This window comes from Symphalangus syndactylus, chromosome 7 (genome assembly GCF_028878055.3).
Source record: "Symphalangus syndactylus isolate Jambi chromosome 7, NHGRI_mSymSyn1-v2.1_pri, whole genome shotgun sequence".
NCBI lineage: Eukaryota > Metazoa > Chordata > Mammalia > Primates > Hylobatidae > Symphalangus > Symphalangus syndactylus.
The window spans coordinates 63,375,350-63,395,674 of NC_072429.2; the positions used below are offsets into that span (position 1 = coordinate 63,375,350).

The 20,325-nt window shown below is 43.0% G+C and overlaps 2 protein-coding genes across 2 annotated transcripts; both read left to right on the forward strand.

The window, feature by feature from the left end:
• Positions 1–254: 254 nt before the first annotated feature.
• Positions 255–1,270, forward strand: LOC129486460 (small ribosomal subunit protein uS2-like). The gene has a single exon (XM_055286405.2). It carries the CDS (start codon positions 304–306, stop codon positions 1,189–1,191), a length of 888 nt encoding a protein of 295 aa, XP_055142380.1. The 5' UTR covers positions 255–303; the 3' UTR covers positions 1,192–1,270.
• Positions 1,271–3,160: 1,890 nt separating this feature from the next.
• Positions 3,161–4,044, forward strand: LOC129485741 (coiled-coil-helix-coiled-coil-helix domain-containing protein 2-like). The gene is made up of 2 exons (XM_055284790.1): positions 3,161–3,202; positions 3,547–4,044. The coding sequence occupies exons 1-2, from the start codon at positions 3,161–3,163 to the stop codon at positions 4,042–4,044; spliced, it is 540 nt and encodes a 179-aa protein (XP_055140765.1).
• Positions 4,045–20,325: the final 16,281 nt, after the last annotated feature.

Consider the following 20,325-nt stretch of genomic DNA (forward strand, 5'->3'; position numbering starts at 1 on the left):
TAGAAAGATAAGTACTGCATGTTCTCACTCATATGTGAAAGCCAAAAACACTTGATCTCATAGAAGTAGAGAGTAGAATAGTAGTCACCAGTGCCTGGGAAAGGTAGGTGGGAGCAGAGGATAGATAGTAAAAGCCAGTTAACGAATACAAAAGCACAGCTATATAAGAGTAATAAGTTCTAGTGTTCTATAACACTATAGGAAAACTAACAAAAACTTATTGTACCTTTCCGCGGTATCTGTATGGGCGTCCATATGGCATTGTTCTGGATTCCCGTCGTAACTTAAAGGGAAACTTTCACAATGACCAGAGCCCTTGATGTCCTGCAAATGAAGGAGGAGGATGTCCTTAAGTTCCTTGCAGCAGGAACCCACTTAGGTGGCACCAATCTTGACTTCCAGATGGAACAGTACATCCATAAAAGGAAAAGTGATGGCATCTATATCATAAATCTGAAGAGGACCTGGGAGAAGCTTCTGCTGGCAGCTCGTGCTATTGTTGCCATTGAAAACCCTGCTGATGTCAGTGTTATATCCTCCAGGAATACTGGCCAGAGGGCTGTGCTGAAGTTTGCTGCTGCCACTGGAGCCACTCCAATTGCTGGCCGCTTCACTCCTGGAACCTTCACTAACCAGATCCAGGCAGCCTTCTGGGAGCCACGGCTTCTTGTGGTTACTGACCCCAGGGCTGACCACCAGCCTCTCACGGAGGCATCTTATGTAAACCTACCTACCATCGCGCTGTGTTACACAGATTCTCCTCTGCGCTATGTGGACATTGCCATCCCGTGCAACAACAAGGGAGCTCACTCAGTGGGTTTGATGTGGTGGATGCTGGCTCGGGAAGTTCTGCGCATGCGTGGCACCATTTCCCGTGAATACCCATGGGAGGTCATGCCTGATCTCTACTTCTACAGAGATCCTGAAGAGATTGAAAAAGAAGAGCAGGCTGCTGCTGGAAAGGCAGTGACCAAGGAGGAATTTCAGGGTGAATGGACTGCTCCAGCTCCTGAGTTCACTGCTACTCAGCCTGAGGTTGCAGACTGGTCTGAAGGTGTACAGGTGCCTTCTGTGCCTATTCAGCAGTTCCCTACTGAAGACTGGAGTGCTCAGCCTGCCACGGAAGGCTGGTCTGCAGCTCCCACTGCTCAGGCCACTGAATGGGTAGGAGCAACCACTGACTGGTCTTAAGCTGTTCTTGCACAGGCTCTTAAGCAACATGGAAAAATGGTCGATGGAAAATAAACATCAGTTTCTAAAAAAAAAAAAAAAAAAACTTATTGTATATTTTCAAGTAGCCAGAAGAGTAGATTTTGAATGTTCCCAACACCAAAAAAAGGAAATTTTTGAGATGGTGAATATACTAATTACTATGATTTGATCATTACACATTGTATGAGTATAAAAATATCACAATTTACCTCATTAATATGTACAATTATCTATCAACTTAAAATAGAAAAGCAAACAATGAAAAAAGAATACTTCAACAAAAAAAATAAATCAATATAGTACACTATATTAATAGAATTCAGGGGAGAAAAGCACATGATCAACTCAACTAATGCAGAAAAACACCTGACAAAAATTCAACCACCTTTCACGATAAAAAACACTCAATATATTAGGAATAGAAGGAAACTTCCTCAAAATGATAAAGGTCATATATGAAAAACCCACAGCTAACATCATACTCCAAACACCTTTGCATATATGGTCAACTGATTTTTGACAAGAGTGCCAAGACCATTCAATGGTGAAAAGACAGTATGAAACCTTTTCCTCTACAATCATTAACAAGACAAGGCTGCCTGCTTTCACTATTTCAATTGAACATAGGATTAGAAATTCTAGCCAGAGCATTTAGGCAAGAAAAAGCACAAAAGTAATCTAAATTGTAAAGGAAAAGGATAATTAATTATCACTGTTCACAGAGAGCAAGATCTTTTATGTAGAAAACCCTGAAGATTGTGCAAGTGCACACACACACACACACACAACTTTAGAGCTAATGAATTCAGCAATGTTGCAGGATATAAAATCAACCCACAAAAATCAGTTGCGTATCTATATACTGGCAATAAATAGTCTGAAAAGAAAATTAAGAAAAACACTCAACTTACAATAATATCAAAAAGAATAAGTTGAGCTCCTGCATAGTCAAAAGTCCACATACAAAATTTGACTCCCCAAAAGCTTAAGTACTAATTGCCTACAGTTGACCGGATAACGTATCTATAACAACCTGTCAATTAATACATATTTTATGTTATATGTATTATATACTATAGTCTTAGAATAAAGTAAGATAGAGAAAAGAAAGTGATATTTTAAAAATCAGAAGGAGTCTCAACAATGTCTGGATAATTACAAAAAGAGGGAAAGAAAAAATAAGAACAAAGTAAAATCATAAGGAAGAAAAAATATATTTGCAATTCATTAAGTGGAATGGATTATCATCAAAGTCATCATCCTTGTCATCTTCACATTGAGTAGGCTGAAGAGGAGGAGGAGGAGAAAAGATTCGTCTTGCTGTCTCAGGGGTAGCACAGGTAGAAAAGGTAGAGGAGGTAGAAGGGGAGGCAGGAGAGGCAGGCACACTTGGTGTAACTTTTATTGCAAAAACTGAGTATAAATGAACCTTGCAACTCAAATCTATGTTGTTTAAGGGTAAACTGTACTTAGGAATAGATTTAACTAAGGAGGGAAAGATGGGTACATTGAAAACTACAAAACATGACTGAAAGAAACCGAAGAAGATAAATTAATGGAAAGACATTTCCATTTTATCTTAATATTGTGAAGAGGACAAAACCACCCAAAACAATCTACAGATTCAGTGAAATTCCTGTCAAAATACCAATAGCATGTTTTGTAGAAATAGAAAAATTGATTCTAAAAGTTATAGGAAATCTCAGGAGATTCTAAATAACCAAAACATCTTGAAAAATAACAAAATTGGAAGATTCACATTTCCTAATTTCAAAACTTACTACAAAGCTACAGTATTCAAAAAAAAGTGATACTGGCATAAGGACAGCTATATAAACCAATGGAAAAGAACAGAAAGCCCAGAAATAATCCCAGAAATACGGGGTCAAATGATCTTCAGCAAGGGTGCCAAGACCACTTAATGGAGAAAGGACATTCTCCTTAACGAATGGTGCTAGAAAAACTGAATATTCTCATGCAAACAAGTAAAGTTGGATCGTTACATCATACTTTTTTAAACTCAAAACGAGTCAAAGATCTAAAGTTAAAAGCTAAAACAATAAACTATTAGAAAAAATGGGAAAATCTTCACGAGATTGGATTTGACAACGATTTCTTGGATACAACACCAACAACACAGTCAACAAAAGTAAAAATTAAAGAACCGTTCTTTTAATGAAAGTTTAAAACTTTTTGCATCAAAGGACACAATCAATAGAGTGAAAAGACAACCCACAGAATGCCAGAAAATATTTGCAAATGACATATCTGATAAGGGATTTGTATCCAGAATAAACAGCTCCTAAAACTCAATGACAAAAACAAACAACTCAGTTTAAAAAGGAGTATTACCAAACGCTGAGCCGCCGTGCAGCTAGGTTGCCACGTGGAAGCCGAAGCCACACCTCCTGCAGGGCCCCTCCCACCAGCCGGGCACCTCAGATGAGCGCTACACCCAGGCCAGCCCCAGCAGCTCAGCCGCCAACAGTGGCACCCCCATCTTCAGTTGGTTCTCCTGCTCCTGCGCCCCGGCAGCCAAGTCTGATGGCCCAAATGGCAACCACTGCAGCTGGCGTGGCTGTAGGCGCTGCTGTGGGGCACACACTGGGTTATGCCCTCACTGGGAGCTTTAGTGGAGGAAGTAATGGAGAGCCTGCAAAACCTGACATCACTTACCGGCAGCCTCAGGGAACCTGGCCAGCACAGCAGCAGCAGCCTTGTTTCCATGAGATCAAACAGTTTTTGGAGTGTGCCCAGAACCAGGGTGACATCAACAAGCTCTGTGGGGCTTTCAATGAGGTTCTCAAACAGTGCAGACTTGCAAACAGATAGGCCTAATCAAGAAGTTCAAATTGGAGAAATGGAAAATCAGCTCTGATAACCAAGTTAATTCACTATTAAAATATAATTGATAGTGAAGGTATAAAGTATAACCATCAGTTAGACCTCTTGTGTCATCTATAGCTTCCTTGCTTCAGAATTGAAATGGAAGAGGGTGTTCTAACTGTGTAGAATTTCATTAAGATGGTGTAGAATTTGGGGCTGGGCAAATGTTTGTGTGGCCTCCTTAAACTGGCTGTTATGATTTTATTCTTTGTGAGTTAATTAGAATGAGATGATTTTCTTCCAAGAAAATGAATATTTCTCCAGAAGATAAACAAATGGCCAATAAATACATGCCTTAGTCATTTGGAAAATACAAATCAAAACCACAGTGAGGTACCACTTCACACAAATTAGAATGGCCGTTTATTTTTCATGAAAATAACAAGCATTGGTGAAGATGTGGAGAAATTGGAACCCTCATGCATTGCTGGTGGAATGTAAGATGGTTCAGCTGCTATAGAAAACAGTTTGGCAGGTCCTCTAAAATTCAAAACATAAAATTACTGTATAATCCAGCAATTCCATTCCTCAATATATACTCAAAAGAATTGAAAGCAGGGACTGAAACAGATACTTGTACACCAGTGTCCCTCAGGATCTGTAGTGGATTGGTTCCAGGACCCTCTTGGATACCCAGATCTGCGGATGCTCAGGTCCCATATATAAAATGGTGTAGTTTTGTGAAAGCAATCAGTAGATATAAGGGAAAAAATGGTGTAGTATTTATATAAACCGATGCACATCTTCCCATATACCTTAAATCATCTCTAGATTACTTATAATACCTAATATACTGTAAATGCTATGTAAATCATGGTTAATACTATATTTTTAAATTTGTATAATTTTATTGTTGTATTTTTTTTCCAATTTTTTTTTTTTTTTGAGACAGAGTCTCACTTCATAGCCTAGGCTGGAGTTCAGTGGTGTGATCTCACCTCACTGCAACCTCTGCCTCCCAGGTTCAAGTGATTCTCATGCCTCAGCCTCCCAAGTAGCTGGGATTACGGACATGCACCACTATGCCCAACTAATTTTGTATTTTTAGTAGAGACAGGGTTTCACCATGTTGGCCAGGCTGGTCCCAAACTCCTGACCTCAGGTGATCCACCTGTCTCAGTTCCTAAAGTGCTGGGATTACAGGCATGAGCCAGTGCACCTGGCCATTCCAAGTATTTTTTAATCCGTGATTAGTTGAATCCATGGATGCAGAACCCACAAATACAGAGAGACAACTGTATTATTCATAGTAGCCAAAAGGCAGACAGGAATGAAATTTCAATACATGCTACAACATGGATAACGCTTGAAAATATTATGCTAAGTGAAATAAGCAGACACAAAAAAAGACAAGTATGGTGTGATTCCACTTGTATGAGGTATATAGAATAGGCAAATTCATAGAGACATAAAGTAGAATAGTGGTTACTAAGGACCTGGGGAGAGGGGAGAATGAGGAGTTACTGTGTAATGGGTAGAGTTTCTGTTTGATGTGATGAAAAACTTCTGAAAACAGATAGTGGTGATGGCTGCACAACACTGTGATTGTACTTAATATCAATGAATTAATCATACTCTCTCCAAAATGGTCAAAATGATAAATTTTTGTTATGTTTATTTACCACAATAAAATAAAACACTCTAAAAGGGAATTCAGTCCTCAGCAGAGGCCCTATCTGCATTTTTCCTGGATCAACCATGGCTCAATTGGGTTTCAGAGCCTTATTCTTTTTTTTTTTTTTTTTTTTTTTTTTTTTGAGATGGAGTTTCAGCCTTGTTGCCCAGGCTGGAGTACAATGGTGCAATCTTGACTCACCATGATCTCAGCTCACCGCAACCTCCGCCTCCTGGGTTCAAGCGATTCTCCTGCCTCAGCCTCCTGAGTAGCTGGGATTACAGGCACCTGCCACCACACCTGGCTAATTTTGTATTTTTAGTAGAGATGGGGTTTCTCCATGTTGGTCAGGCTGGTCTCGAACTCCCGATCTCAGGTGATCAGCCTACCTCGGCCTCCCGAAGTGCTGGGATTACAGGTGTGAGCCACCGCATCCAGCCTCAGAGCCCTATTTTTTATGAATGCTATTCTAGCCTGAAAATAAAATCTTCCTGCAAGTATCAATCACCCTTGAGCCTGGTCATGTGCTGAGAAATAAAGGAGACAAAAAAATAATAGGGAACATAGAAAGATGTAGAGGGAAAATATAAACAACACAGGCAAACAGGCTGTGTTAACCAAACAAATACCTACTGTACTTGTTTCAAGTACTTTGGGAAATTTAAGAAAAATATGTTAAGTGCTCAATAAGGACTAGGGGTTTTTAAATTTTTTATGTGACAGAAGAAAGTCCTTGTAGATATGCACTAATTGTTTCCTTCCCTCTCTCCAATCCATGATTTATGGAATACTTAACGGTCATTTACTACTCACCTACTCACAGGAAACTGGCAGATCTGATATTTTACCCTACTCAGAAGCTGATAAATTGGCCTGTTACCGTTTGCTTCACGGATGTTGGCAAAAGACACGAGACTCATGGATCAGAGACAAAGAATTTTATTACTTCCTATATAGCAAGCAACATGGGTACCAGAATGTTGCATCTTTCTTGCCCCCAAATCCCATGGGATGAATGCAGTGGGCCCAGGGGGGCACCTGAACACACCATGAATTGCATTACAGTACAGAGGAGGAACTCTGGGCTTCAAAAGCCCAAATCATTCATAACATGCAGTAGGCACACCTGTTCTTTGCTCCAGAGGGAAATATATCTTTCAAGAAAGTTTGCTGTATAAACATCCTTGAAAAGACAGTCTAGGCTGGGCATGGTGGCTCACACGTCTAATCCCAACACTTCGGGAGGCTGAGGTGGGCAGATCACGAGATCAAGAGATTAAGACCATCCTGGCCAACATGGTGAAACCCTGTCTCTACTAAAAATACAAAAATTAGCTGGGCATGGTGGTGTGCACATGTAGTCACAGTTACTCGGGAGGCTGAGGCAGGAGAATAGCTTGAACCTGGGAGGTGGAGGTTGCAGTGAGCCGAGATCATGCCCCTGCACTCCAGCTTGGGCAACAGAATAAGACTCTGTCTCAAAAAAAAAAAAAGAAAAGAAAGAAAGAAAGAAAGAAAGAAAGAAAGAAAGAAAGAAAGAAAGAAAGGAAGGAAGGAAGGAAGGAAGGAAGGAAGGAAGGAAGGAAGGAAGGAAGGAAGGAAGGAAGAAAGAAAGAAAGAAAGAAAGAAAGAAAGAAAGAAAGAAAGAAAGAAAAAGAAAGAAAGAAAGAAAGAAAAGAAAAGATAGTCTAGAACAAAGGGCTGTCAGTGCCTCTGTTATTAATATTTGCTGGAACTTGAGAGACCCATGGAGAATTGTTTCCCCATAATATCCACTCCTCACTTCTACTTTCTGGCTAAGCTCATCCAATTTGTCTTATATGGCATTTAATTAAGGCTACTGCCTACAGGACTCCAAGCAGCAGGATAGGCCAACCTACAGTACAGACCTCAGTCACGCCTCTCAGGGTCCTGTATCCAATCAGCAGAACACCCCACAACCCATCAAGGTCTACCTCAGAAATCCAGGTGGCTTTCTCCTTCACTTTCTGTATTGATTTTTTTTTTTTTTTTGGACACGGAGTCTCGCTCTATCACCCAGGCTGGCAGTGGTGCGATCTCGGCTCACTGCCACTGCCTCCCAAGTTTAAGCGATTTTCCTGCCTCAGCAGCTGGGATTACAGGCTCCTGCCACCATGCCCAGCTAATTTTTTTGTATTTTTGGTAAAGTCAGGGTTTTACCATGTTGGTCAGGCTTGTCTCCAACTTCTGATATCAGGTGATCTGCCTGCCTCGGCCTCCCAAAGCGCTGGGATTACAGGCCTGAGCCACGGCGCCCAGCCTCTGTATTGATTTTTTAACTTCGCTCTAGACATTAATCCAGGTACAGAAGGAGGAAGTCTAGGGCAATCCCATCAACCATAACAACCCTAGCCAGTGGGTTTAGACTGACTTAAATGGCTTTATGGGGAGAATGTCATAGCTGTGATCACTTCAGCTAAAAGCAGTGGCGAATTCCATACCACCTTTTCTCATTGGACGCTTCCCCTCACAGAAAAAAACTGCCATAGGACTTACATAAATAACAAGTCAGTTATCCTATCCCTCCAAGACACAAGCCACAAGCCACAGAACCAAGAGCAGCTGCTTCTGGAGAGCTCTGCACAATCATCTGAGGCTGCATGGTCTCCTGGTGCTGTTTCCTTAAACCCTCAAAGGTCTGTTATGGCCATCCCCATGGTACAAGTCCCTATGAGAAAGGCTAATTAACACCTGGCTTCCAGACTAAAAGCAAATATCAAGGGTGCACATGGTGCCCCTGGAAAGAGAGCTTACAACTGTTGCAGCCATCAAATAAGGTCTACATCATTCAGCAGGGAGCACAGAGGGATCTGTGTGAAAAAAAACTGACAATGCCATTGTGGCCTCCTGGCCAGCTGATACACCTAGGGTTCCTAGTTCAGTTTAAGTAATTGAGTATAGACCTTGATTTGGAATGACGGCCTAAAGGACGGAGAGTCCACTTGTCCTGTCTGTACGAGGACTAGTACAGCAGGAGAGGCGCGTTCATTCACCCCACAGAACGACGGAGCCACAGCTGTGAGAATGGGTGTGGAGAAGGCAAGGGACAAAGGAGAGTCTGCCTTTGCTACTTCCAGCAGATTTATCAGCAAGGGTAAGGGAATGGCAATCAAATCACAGTGAAAGTCATCTGGAGGAGGATGGCAGACCTAGAAGTCTTAAATTTCAGGTACTTGCAACAGCTTAAGAGAGCTACTGTGGGTGATTTTCCTTTTTGAGAAAGGCTGCAGAGAAAGATCACTAATATCACTCACTCCCCCATACCTCCTGAGGTCTAAGGGGTTCCCTTTCCAAGTGCCAGGGTTGTTCCTCTTCCTCTACTACCACAAAATCATTGTCGTCCATTTCAGTAGCTATAACGTCACCCTTTGTCCAATTATTCCCTTACCCATACCAAGACCTTTCTTTGGAAGGGTCAAGTACAAGAGGAACAAGGAACTTTTATTAAATGGACAGAGAACACTTCTATTAGTTTGCTTGTGCTGCCATAACAAAGTGCCACAGATTGAGTGAGTGGCTTACACAAAAGAAATTTCATTTCTCACAGTTCTGGCGGCTGGAGGTCCAAGATCAAGGTGCCATGGGTGCTTTCTGATGAGACCACTCTTCCTGGCTTGTAAATGGTGGCTTCTTGCTGTGCTTCACATGGCCTTTCCTCTGTGCTTGAGTGGAGAGAGAGAGATATCTGGTGTCTGCTCCCCTTCTTTTAAGGACACCAGTTTTATTGGATTAGGACTCCTAATTACCTCTCTAAAGGTTCTATTTCCAAACACAGTCACATTGGAGATTAGGGCTTCAACATGTGAATTTTAGGGGAACACAATACAACTCACAACAACACTTATTTCCCCACTTTGGCCTGTGCAGACCCCCATAGGAAGACTTGGTAAGCAGTCTATTCAAACACGTGTTCATTATTTTTAGGACCTAAGGCCATGTTAATCCAACAAGAAAATCTAGGTGGCTAAACCAGAATGAAGTTTGAATTCTCTAGGGTTCCCTTTTGGCTGGGGTGTTACCCAGAGGGTGCCCCACAAAGCAAACCTGGAACTGCCACTTGAGGAAAGAAGAGAGCATTGTCCCCAGTTTTCATAACAGCAGAAACCCAAATTTTCAAAATAGGTTTGTTGCAAGACCATCCCCCAGGGCTTCTCCCTGCACATTTTAAGGTCAAAGATACAGACTCCTTATGTTCTAGACTCTTTTTTCCAGAATGTTTGTCTGGCAAACAGCCTTGGAGGATAATCATGTCTCCCTCTAGAGCAAAGGCAGTGTTGTTAAATTTTCAGTGTAATAATGTTTTATCCTAGAGCAAAGATCAGACACACTCATTTCCCGCTAATGGAGAACTGGGATTCTTAAACTTGGGATTCCTTTCTTGTACACAACCTAATGAATGCTCAGATTTCATCTGCCCACCATCACATTACCCCATGGGAACTGGGCTTGGGGAACTGGTGTAAATACGCTAAACTCTGGCTACTACCGTTATTCCATGAGACATAAAGTCCTTTGTCTCTGAGCCAAAGGTCTCATGTTTTCTGCCAACACCCCTGATACTATGGCAAGCTCACTTGTTAGCTTGCAAGTAGGATAAAACCTCAGACTTTTCATACTTCTTCTTTTTTTTTTTTTTTTTTTTTTTTTTTTTTTTTTTTTTTTGAGCCAGAGTCTTGCTCTGTCACCTAGGCTGCAGAGCAGAGGTGCAATCATAGCCCCAACCTCCCAGGCTCAACTGATCCTCCCACCTCAGCCTCCTAAGTAGCTGGGAGTGTGTCCTGGCATGTCACCATGCCTAGCTAATTTTTTAATTTTTTTGTAGAGATAGAGTCTTACCATGTTGTGCAGGCTGGACTTCACACTTCGTTTTTTTTTTTTTTTTTTTTCAACAGAGTCTCCCTCTGTCACCCAGGATGGAGTGCAGTGGTGCGATCTTGGCTGACTGCAAGCTCCACCTCCCAGGTTGAAGCCTGCCTCAGCCTCCTGAGTAGGTGGGAATACAGGTATGCACAACCACGCCCAGCCAATTTTTGGTAAAGATGGGGTTTTGCCTTGTTAGCCAGGCTGGGTTCAAACTCCTGACCTCAGCTGTTCCACCCTCCTTGGCCTCTCAAAGTGCCGGGATTACAGGCGTGAGCCACCACACCCAGCCACTTCACACTTCTTGATGATATCACTCTCACATCTTTTGTCCTGATCGTTACCAAGGAAGCAGCCAAGAGAAGATAATTCCTTTCTGAAGACAACCAAATTCAGTGACCAAACTGCCTTGCTGTGGTGCGTGGACCAGGACAAGGGGAGAGAGTAGAGTGAGAAATATTTTTCAGTCAGTTTTTGTGGAGGCAGTTTCAATACTCAACACAGAAAGCTTGTGAAAGGTAGGGAACTGTGCTGGTCCATTTGTGTTGCTACAAAAGAATACCTGAAACTGAGTAATTTATAAAGAAAAGAGATTTATTTGGCTAATGGTTCTGCAGGCTGTATAAGAAGCATGGCACCAGCATCTGCTTCTGGTGAGGACTCAGGAAACTTACAAACATGGCGGAAGGCAGAGGGAGCCCGTGTATCACATGGTGAGAGACAGCAAGAGAGACAACAGGAAGCTCCAGGCCCTTTTAAAAACTCAAATCTTGCATGAATTCATGGAGCAAGAAGTCACTCATTACTGCAAGGATTGCACCAAGCCATTCATGAAGGATCTGCCCCCATGATCCAAGCACTTCTCACCAGACCCTACCTCCAATTTCGGGGATTACGTGTCAACATGAGATTTGGAGGGGACAAACATCCAAACCATATCAGGAACACATAAAAACTCCATCAAATACTTGATTATTAGGCCACGGTTGACTCCCCTTTGAAAAAATGCTCCTCATTGTCAGAATGCAAATGGTCCAGAAAACCAGACACATGACATGGATCAGTTTCACAGGCTACAGTGGTCTGACAGGAGTTGGCTGATCAGACTAGAACAATAACGCTGTAGCCTGAAGGAGTGTCAACAATGGTGAAGTACCACTGATAGCCCTCAGAGGGGTCAGGGATCCAGTGTAGTCAATCCACCAGGAGAGTCAAGGTCAGTGTCCCATGCAACACGGTCTCCCATTCTGTGAGGGGAGGAAGGTTGGATGGCTGGAGTGTGGAGACTACGGAATAGTTCTGAAAAAGTTTCAGCAAGGGTAATGGAGGGTCCTAGAGCCAAAGTGACCTGTTAGAGACATCCAAGAACAGATCTTAGGATACCTGCTGTATTCAACCATTCTCTGGAAGCAGCTATGAGCAGTGTGTCCTCTGCATCCATGTAGTGATAGATATCAGAACTTGCCATCTAGAACCATGTTCAACCACACTCTCTGCAAGTAGAAAACCTAAAAGATTCCTTCTCATAGCCACCACAACCAGCTATGGTTAACAAAAGGATTCCATAAAATGGGTACCAAAAGAAATAGAATAATAAGACCTACTATTTGATAGCACAATAGGGTGACTATTGTCAATAATAGCTTAATTGTATATTTTAAAATAACTTAAAGAATGCAATTGTTTATGTGCAGCTCAAAGGATAAATGCACATTGTATGCCTAGATCAAAACATCTCATCTGCCCCATAAATATACACACTTACTACATACCCACAAACTTTTTTTTAATGTAAAGAAAAGGTACCATAAGAAATTCTATTAAAGGCCGGGCATGGTGACTCACACCTGTAATCCCAGCACTTTGGGAGGCTGAGGCAGGTGGATCACCTAAGGTCAGGAGTTCTAGACCAGCCTAGCCAACATGCCAAAACCCCATCTCTACTATAAATAAAAAATTAACTGGGCATGGTGGTGGGCACCTGTAATCCCAACTACTCGGGAGGCTGAGGCAGAAGAACCACTTGAACCCAGGAGGCAGATGTTGCAGTGAGCCCCAAGATCACGCCACTGCAGCCTGGATGACAGAGTAAGACTCCCATCTCAAAAAAAAAAGAAAAAAGAAAAAAAAGAAAAAGAAAAAAAGAAATTCTATTACAGGAACAAAGCAGGCGTGGTGGCTCACACCTGTAATCCCAGCACTCTGGGAGGCTGTGGCAGGCAATCACTTGAGTCTAGGAGTTCGAGTCCAGCCTGGCCAACATGGCAAAACCCTGTCTCTACCAAAAATACAAAATTTTATACAAAAATTAGCCTGGTGTGTTGGCACATGCCTGAAGTCCCACCTACTCTGGAGGCTGAGGTAGGAGAATCACTTGAGCCCGGGAGGGAGAGGTTGCAGTGAGCCAAGATCGCACCACTGCACTCCAGCCTGGGTGACAGAGTGAGACCCTGTCTCAAAAATAAATAAGTAAAAATAAAAGAACAAAGGAAGTAAGATTCTTTGGAGTCTTATTCAGAATAGTGTGCTAACAGACATTCTATATATATATATACGAGTATTTTAAATATGTAAAAGGAAAGGAACTAAGCAGAGTATCATAGGTAGTGTCAATTTCTAATACAGAAATATTTATAATTTATAAAAAGATTATTTGAGGTACTAAAAACATCTCTAAAGCTCTGGAGAGAAAGGTACAATAAAAGGTACATAATTTTTTCAATGTGTAGATTATCTTTTTCTTTTCTCTGTAACTAAAAACAGCCTGAAGGATTTTTTGTTGTTGGCCTCTTTTCTGTCTGTGGAAATCAGACAAGTAAGAGGAAGGAGTAGAGAAACAGCTCCCTTCCTATCTCACAGCCCAGATGGACGAGGCCTCCCTTTGACTGTCTGGAACAGGGATCTGGTGAGAGGGAGAAACGGCGAGTGGGAGTTGCAGCAGGCCTAGGAAGGGCATCATAATGTCTTATTACCCACCTACCCGAGTGTCAATTCTTCTAAAAGATGTATTGAGATATAAAAACACCCCCTTACAGTATACAATTTATTCCCAAAGTATATTCACAGGGTTGTATAACACCATCACCACTATCTGAGTTTAGGATATTCACATCATCCCAAATAGAATCCCACTGGTAATGACTCCCTCAACAACTACATACACACACACACAAACACACACACACCAGCCCTAGAAAACCATTCACTACTTTTTTTTTCTTTCTTTTTTTTTTTTTTTTTGAGATAGGGTCTCCCTCTCACCCAGACTGGAATGCAGTTGTTTGATCTCAGCTCACTGCAACCTCTGCCTCCCGGGTTTAAGCAATTCTCCTGCCTCAGTCTCCCGAGTAGCTGGGAGTATCAGCATGTGCCAACAGGCTCAGCTAATTTTTGTATTTTTAGTAGAGAAGGGGTTTTGCCCCATTGGCCAGGCTGGTCTCGAACCCCTGGCCTCAAGCGATCTGCCCGCCTCAGCCTCCCAAAGTGCTGGGATTACAGGCATGAGCCACTACATCCCGCCATTCATCTACTTTCTATCTCTATAGATTTGCCTATTCTGGACATTCGTATGCAGAGAACCATACAATATGTGGTCTTCTGTGGCTGGCTTCACTTACTTAGCTTGTTTTCAAGGTTTATCCATGTCACAGCATGTATCAGTACTTCATTCCTTTTCATTGCTGAACTGTACTCCACTGTACTGGTGGATATACCACATTTTGTCTATTCGTCCATCATTTGATGGACATTTGAGCTATTTCCACTTGTTGGCTATTATGAATAATGTCACTAAGAACATTCTTGTATAAGTCTTTGCATGGACATGTGTTTTTAATTTTCTTGGCGTATATGTAGTCATGAAATCACAGGCTCATGTGGTAAATCTATGGTTAACATTTTGAGGAACTGCCAAACTGCTTTCCACAGCAGCTGCCCTATCAAAAGTGTGCAAGGGTTCCAATCTCCCCATAACCTGCTCAACACTTGTTATTGTCTTTCTTTAATATAGCCATCCCAGTGGGCTTGCAGTGGCATCTCATTGTGGTTTTGATTTGCATCTCTCTAATAGCTAATGATGGTCAGCATCTTTCCATGTGCTTATTGGCCATTTGTATATCTTCTTTGGATAAATGGCTACTCAAATCCTTTCCCACTGTTTAACTGGATTACTTATCTTTTTGTTGTTCACTTGTAAGAGCTGTTTATATATTCTGGATATCAGTTTCTTATCGGGTATGTGATTTCCAAGTACTTTCTCCCATTCTTTGGGTTATCTTTTCATTTTCTTCATGTACCATTTGCAGCACAAAAGGTTTAAATTTTTATATAGTCTTATTTTTCTATTTTTTACTTGGTTTCTTGCGCTTCTGATGTGATAACTAAGCACCGAGTAATCCAAGGTCACATTTACTCTTAAGTTTTCTTCTAAGAATGTAATAATTTTTGCTCTTTCGTTTAGGTCTATGATCTATTTTGAGTTGATTTTGTATATAAGAAAGAAGTTTAATTTTATTCTTTTGCATGTATCCACTTCTTCCAGGACCATATATTCAAAAGGCTAATTTTTCCCTCATTGAACTGCATGTCCATTTTAAGCAAAAAAATGATTGTTTTCTATGACTGCAGTCCAAGAGAAGGATAATCAGGCTCATTGACTCAGTCTTCTCACATCCCAGAATTTCTAGCACTTGCTATTTTGTGACATAAACCTCCTCCAAACATATTTGTTACCTAAACAAACACAAGAACTGTACTTAACCTTGCTGAACTACATAAGAATTTGAACCACTTCTGTTTGCTATAAATACGCAGTGCTGTGAAAGAGGCTGTTGGTTTCTATTGAAACTCAATTCTAGAGTATTTGTCTGGGAAGCTGGGGGACTGATTTTCCTGTTTTACCCATGACCTCTCCCAATAAATGCATTTATTAATTTCCATGAATTGTTGTGGCTGGTGGGAGGTATGCAGCAGCCGCCAGTTGTATGGCTACAACATGCAGGCTGCCAACAGAAGGCCACAAAGACTATTGAATCTCTCTTCCCAATTTCATCCCTGCCTTGGCCCCTGTGAATTCATGCCCCTCCTGGGCCTCCCACCTTACTGCAGAGAGAATAACTCGGACATAGAAGGATTCTTCAGGCTAATCCCACTGCAGCAGTTCTAAAACATCAGATGAGATTGTTGCCCTCACAGTGGTTCCCTGAAGACCAGAGCTGGACAATAGTTAAATAGAACTGTGCTCAACTCCGAACACAGCAAGAGAAAGTGAGGATTTTATAGCCAAGGATCAGGGTGAGGGTCAGTGGATGGAAAATTATTAAGAGGAAATATCAGAGGTAAGAGGGAATCTGGCTGAACCAACATGAGAGGATTCTGGCTGAAGGCGGGCCAGGGTGATCAGATATCAATGGGATAGTAGGGCGTGAGGAAGCTGATGAGATACTGAGAATGATTAGATATCAACGGTGACCAGATATCGGTGCTGGGGGATTCTGACTAAACCAATTTTAAGGTATTCTCTCTAAAGCTGGGCAATGCAAAAATGGACAAAAAGTCCAAAAGTCAAGGCCTCGTCAGGAATAGGAACCAGAGGAGGCTGAGATGGTCAGGGAGAGACCCTCTGTCAGTGGACCAACTCACACAAGCGACTTGGTGCATTAAAGGCACTCAAGAAAAAAAAAACTATCGATAGAAAACATTGAAGATTTAACTCAAAGCCTAGATTTGTTGCATGGGACTCCAGAAAAAAAAAATCTATTGAAGTGGATTTTTAAAAGCCTACAAACAATCTCAGATGAAGAGTTATCATTATTTTAGAGAAGTCAATCTCTATTTCAGCCTCTACTGATCTTTCAGACTGCACTGTTCATTCTAATTCTTATAATACAAAGTCAGAGCAGCAGATACTCTAGGGAAAGAATGCTTGCACCGTGAAATCCACAAGTCCTGGGCATGGCCTGGAGACACAAAGTCCAGCTCCCCCACCCAGTCAGGGTGCCAGATGGTGCCTGCTCCTCCCTAGGTAGAGACATGGAAAAACATAGAATGCCAGGATCTTAAATCTATAAGAGTAAAGATTCAGGAAATTCCCTTATTTACAGATAAGACAACTAAGGCCCACAGTATTAACAGGTTTGACCTATGCCACACAGGGATTTGAAGTTGATGCAGAAATATCTGCAGTGTACTAATGTTTTTCATTTAAATCACACATGTAAGATGGTTTTTCATTCAAAATCTGATACTTCAAGTATGCCACTGCCATATCCAAACTTTTCAGCTGACGTTTTGATAATGAATATTAAGTGCTAGGTAAGATGGGGCAGGGTGGTGTTTAGTTACTACAGCTTCAAACCAACCAAATCTAAATATAATTTCTAGCTACCTTGTTGAAACACAAAAGACATCCTCCAGTACCTTTTTATCTGCATTACGTGCATTACAATGAGAGGTCAGTTGACCTTTGTTCCTTGGATTATTCTGACATTGTTCAAAGAGCCTCCCAGTTTGCAGCTCACAGAGCCCAGGTGCTGGCCACCCCTGAACACAGGTCCCCAGACCTTACTGTCAAATTCAGCAATTATTTTCTGTCTCTCTCTGCAGCTGCACTCAGAAGACTGCTTTTGTGGACCACCAGGAATTTCCTGTGATAGAATATCAGAAAGCTACTGGTGACTCGGAGGAGGTGACTTCACAGGGCAAAAGTTCCCTTTCTACAATAAACATTCTCAGTGTGGCCATGTGGGAGACTTCCTACACAGACCCCACACCTCCCAGCCACTTGTCATCTTGACACCAAATAGCCAGAGAAAGAAATAGAACCATTTGTAAGAGGTCATCTTTTTTTAAAATGAACTTGCCTATGGGTTCTGAGTATGTTATATCATCACAAAAACCCATGGAAAAGGCTTACCTGAAAATGATTTTAAGAAAACATATGGGCTTTTTAGGGGCCGGGCGTGGTGGTTCACACCTGTAATGCCAGCACTTTGGAAGGCCAAGGCGGGCAGATCACGAGGTCAGGAGATCAAGACCATCCTGGCTAACATGGTGAAACCCCATCTCTACTAAAAATACAAAAAATTAGCCGGGCGTGGTGGCGGGTGCCTGTAGTCACAGCTACTCGGGAGGCTGAGGCAGGAGAATGGCGTGAACCCGGGAGGCAGAGCTTGCAGTGAGCCAAGACTGTGCCACTGCATTCCAGCCTGGGCGACAGAGCGAGACTGCACCATAAAATAATAAAATAAAATAAAATAAAATAAAATAAAATAAAATAAAATAAAATAAAATAAAATAAAAAATCATAAACATATGGGCTTTATAAGGCAAATAAGCAAGCCAATTCACAGTTCTAAGTGAGGGATGAGGCTGCCAAATGATTATAAGGCCCCTAAGCCTCTTGAGGCACCTTGCAAGATGTTTGAGAGAAAGCGAGACTTTGCTCCCTCCCCAGCACACGGACTTCTCAGCCACAGGACCCCGCGGGAAGCCGGATGCACTCAGCCCTTTACTTCTCCAACAGCCATTACAAAAGGCACCATTTGGAAGAAAGTCATTGAAGAGAGAAGCCAGGCTGGGCACGGTGGCTCATGCCTGTAATCCCAGCACTTTGGAAGGCCGAGGCAGGCAGATCACGAGGTCAGGAGATCGAAACCAGCCTGGCCAACATGGTGAAACCCTGTCTCTATTAAAAACACAAAAAATTAGCCAGGCATGGTGACACATGCCTGTGGTCCCAGCTACTCAGGAGGCTGAGGCAGGAGAATTGCTTAAACGCAGGAGGCAGAGGTTGCAGTAAGCCAAGATTGCACCACTGCACTCCAGTCTGGGCAACAGAGGAAGACTCTGTCTCAAAAAAAAAAGAAAGAAAGAAAGAAAAGAAGAGAGAAGCCAGAGCACGTGGTGATCAGCCATCAGAGCTGGTGCACACTTAAGACACCTACAGTCCTCTTGCATCAGGTAAGGGCATGGTCCGGGGGAAGAGGAGCCAGCACCAACACACGCAGACACCATTACCAAAGGAAAGACAGCACAGCTGGCAAAACTTTGACCTTCCCCCTCGGTCTTTCAAATAGCGCATTCTACTCCTTAATTTATCCTTTTTTTTTTGTTTATTTTTGTTTCTGTTTTTGTTTTTTTTGAGATGGAGTTTCCCTCTTGTTGTCCAGGCTGGAGTGCACTGGTGCGACCTCAGCTCACTGCAAACTCTGCCTCTCCGGTTCAAGCGATTCTCCTGCCTCAGCCTCCCAAGTAGCTGGGATTGCAGGCATGTGCCACCATGCCCGGCTAATTTTGTATTTTTAATAAAGATTGGGTTTCTCCATGCTGGTCAGGCTGGTCTTGAACTCCTGACCTCAGGTGATCCGCTTGCCTCGACCTCCCAAAGTGCTGGGATTACAGGTGTGAATATGCTCATCCGTATTCTAAGCAAGGACTCTTGCCCATACACCTGGCTGCCCCTTCTACCTAGCTTATGGCTTTGACCTCATGACTTTCACTTGTCCCCTTTGGTCAATGTTTCCCATTCATATGATCAGTCTCCCCAAGGAACTAATAAGCTCCTCTCCCTTTTGAAAAACAGGACCTAATGCTTTGGTTAGACTTGAGTTTTCCCAGGCTCGTGTGTGTGTGTGTGTGTGTGTGTGTGTGTGTGTCTATGTATGTGTTCTCTCACACACACACCACCGTGGGGGGTCTAGAGCCCTTACCAGGCTTTCTGTAAAAGGCTAATGGCTGACCGGGTGCGGTGGCTCGTGCCTGTAATCCCAGCAATTTGGGAGGCTGAGGTGGGCTGATCACCCGAGGTCAGGAGTTCCAGACCAGCCTGGCTAACATGGTGAAACCCCATCTCTACTAAAAATACAAAAATTAGCTGGGCGTGGTGGCACACGCCTATAATCTCAGCTAGTCGGGATGCTGAGGCACGGGAATTGCTTTAACCTGGGAGGTGGAGGTTGCAATGAGCGGAGATGGCGCCACTGTGCTCCAGCCTGGGCAACAGAGCGAGACTCAGTTTCAGTTTAAAAAAAAAAAAAAAAGGTCACGGCAGCTAGGCCAGCTGCAGTTGGAGCAGGCAGCTGCCCTCGCAGGGCCATTCCTGTTCCCTGCAGCCCCACAGGCCCTCTCTCCCCTAGGGGTCGAGTAGGAGACCAGTGCTATACGCAGGAAACACAGAGTTACACGCATCTTTGGCACCACCCCTGACAGAGCCCGGGCTGGATTCATCACAGTTCTCCTAACAGCTTCCGCGTATGAGGCGTGAACTTCACCATCTCCATCTTGATTTTGACCTGTTTCTACGGGAACTGGGATCACGGGCAGGACTTTGCAGCACAACGCTGGCACCGATTTCACCTTTTCTGGGTGAAATATAGATTTGGTTGAATGACGGTCGCTTTCACTGCCCCTGCTGAGGATTTGGCAGGGGCTCCTTTCAAGGCCACAAGTGTGGGTGACCCAGCCTCACCTCAAGCGGGCATTAAAGTACAGGCCGTGGAACGCGTCCGACCGAGGGTGATGAAAAGGGAAGTAGTGGGCACCATAGACACACGATTCCAGACAGCTCTTCATCCATATTGTGGCTTGAGCCCTCAGCAATGACGTGGTTCCAATCCCTGCATCCCACACCGCAGCCCCAGGGCTCTCCCCGCCCAGGCAGCGCCGTCTGTGGCGAAGGCGCACAGCGCAGATTGTAGGGTTTGGGGTTGGGCCAAGAGCTACCAGGCTTCCCA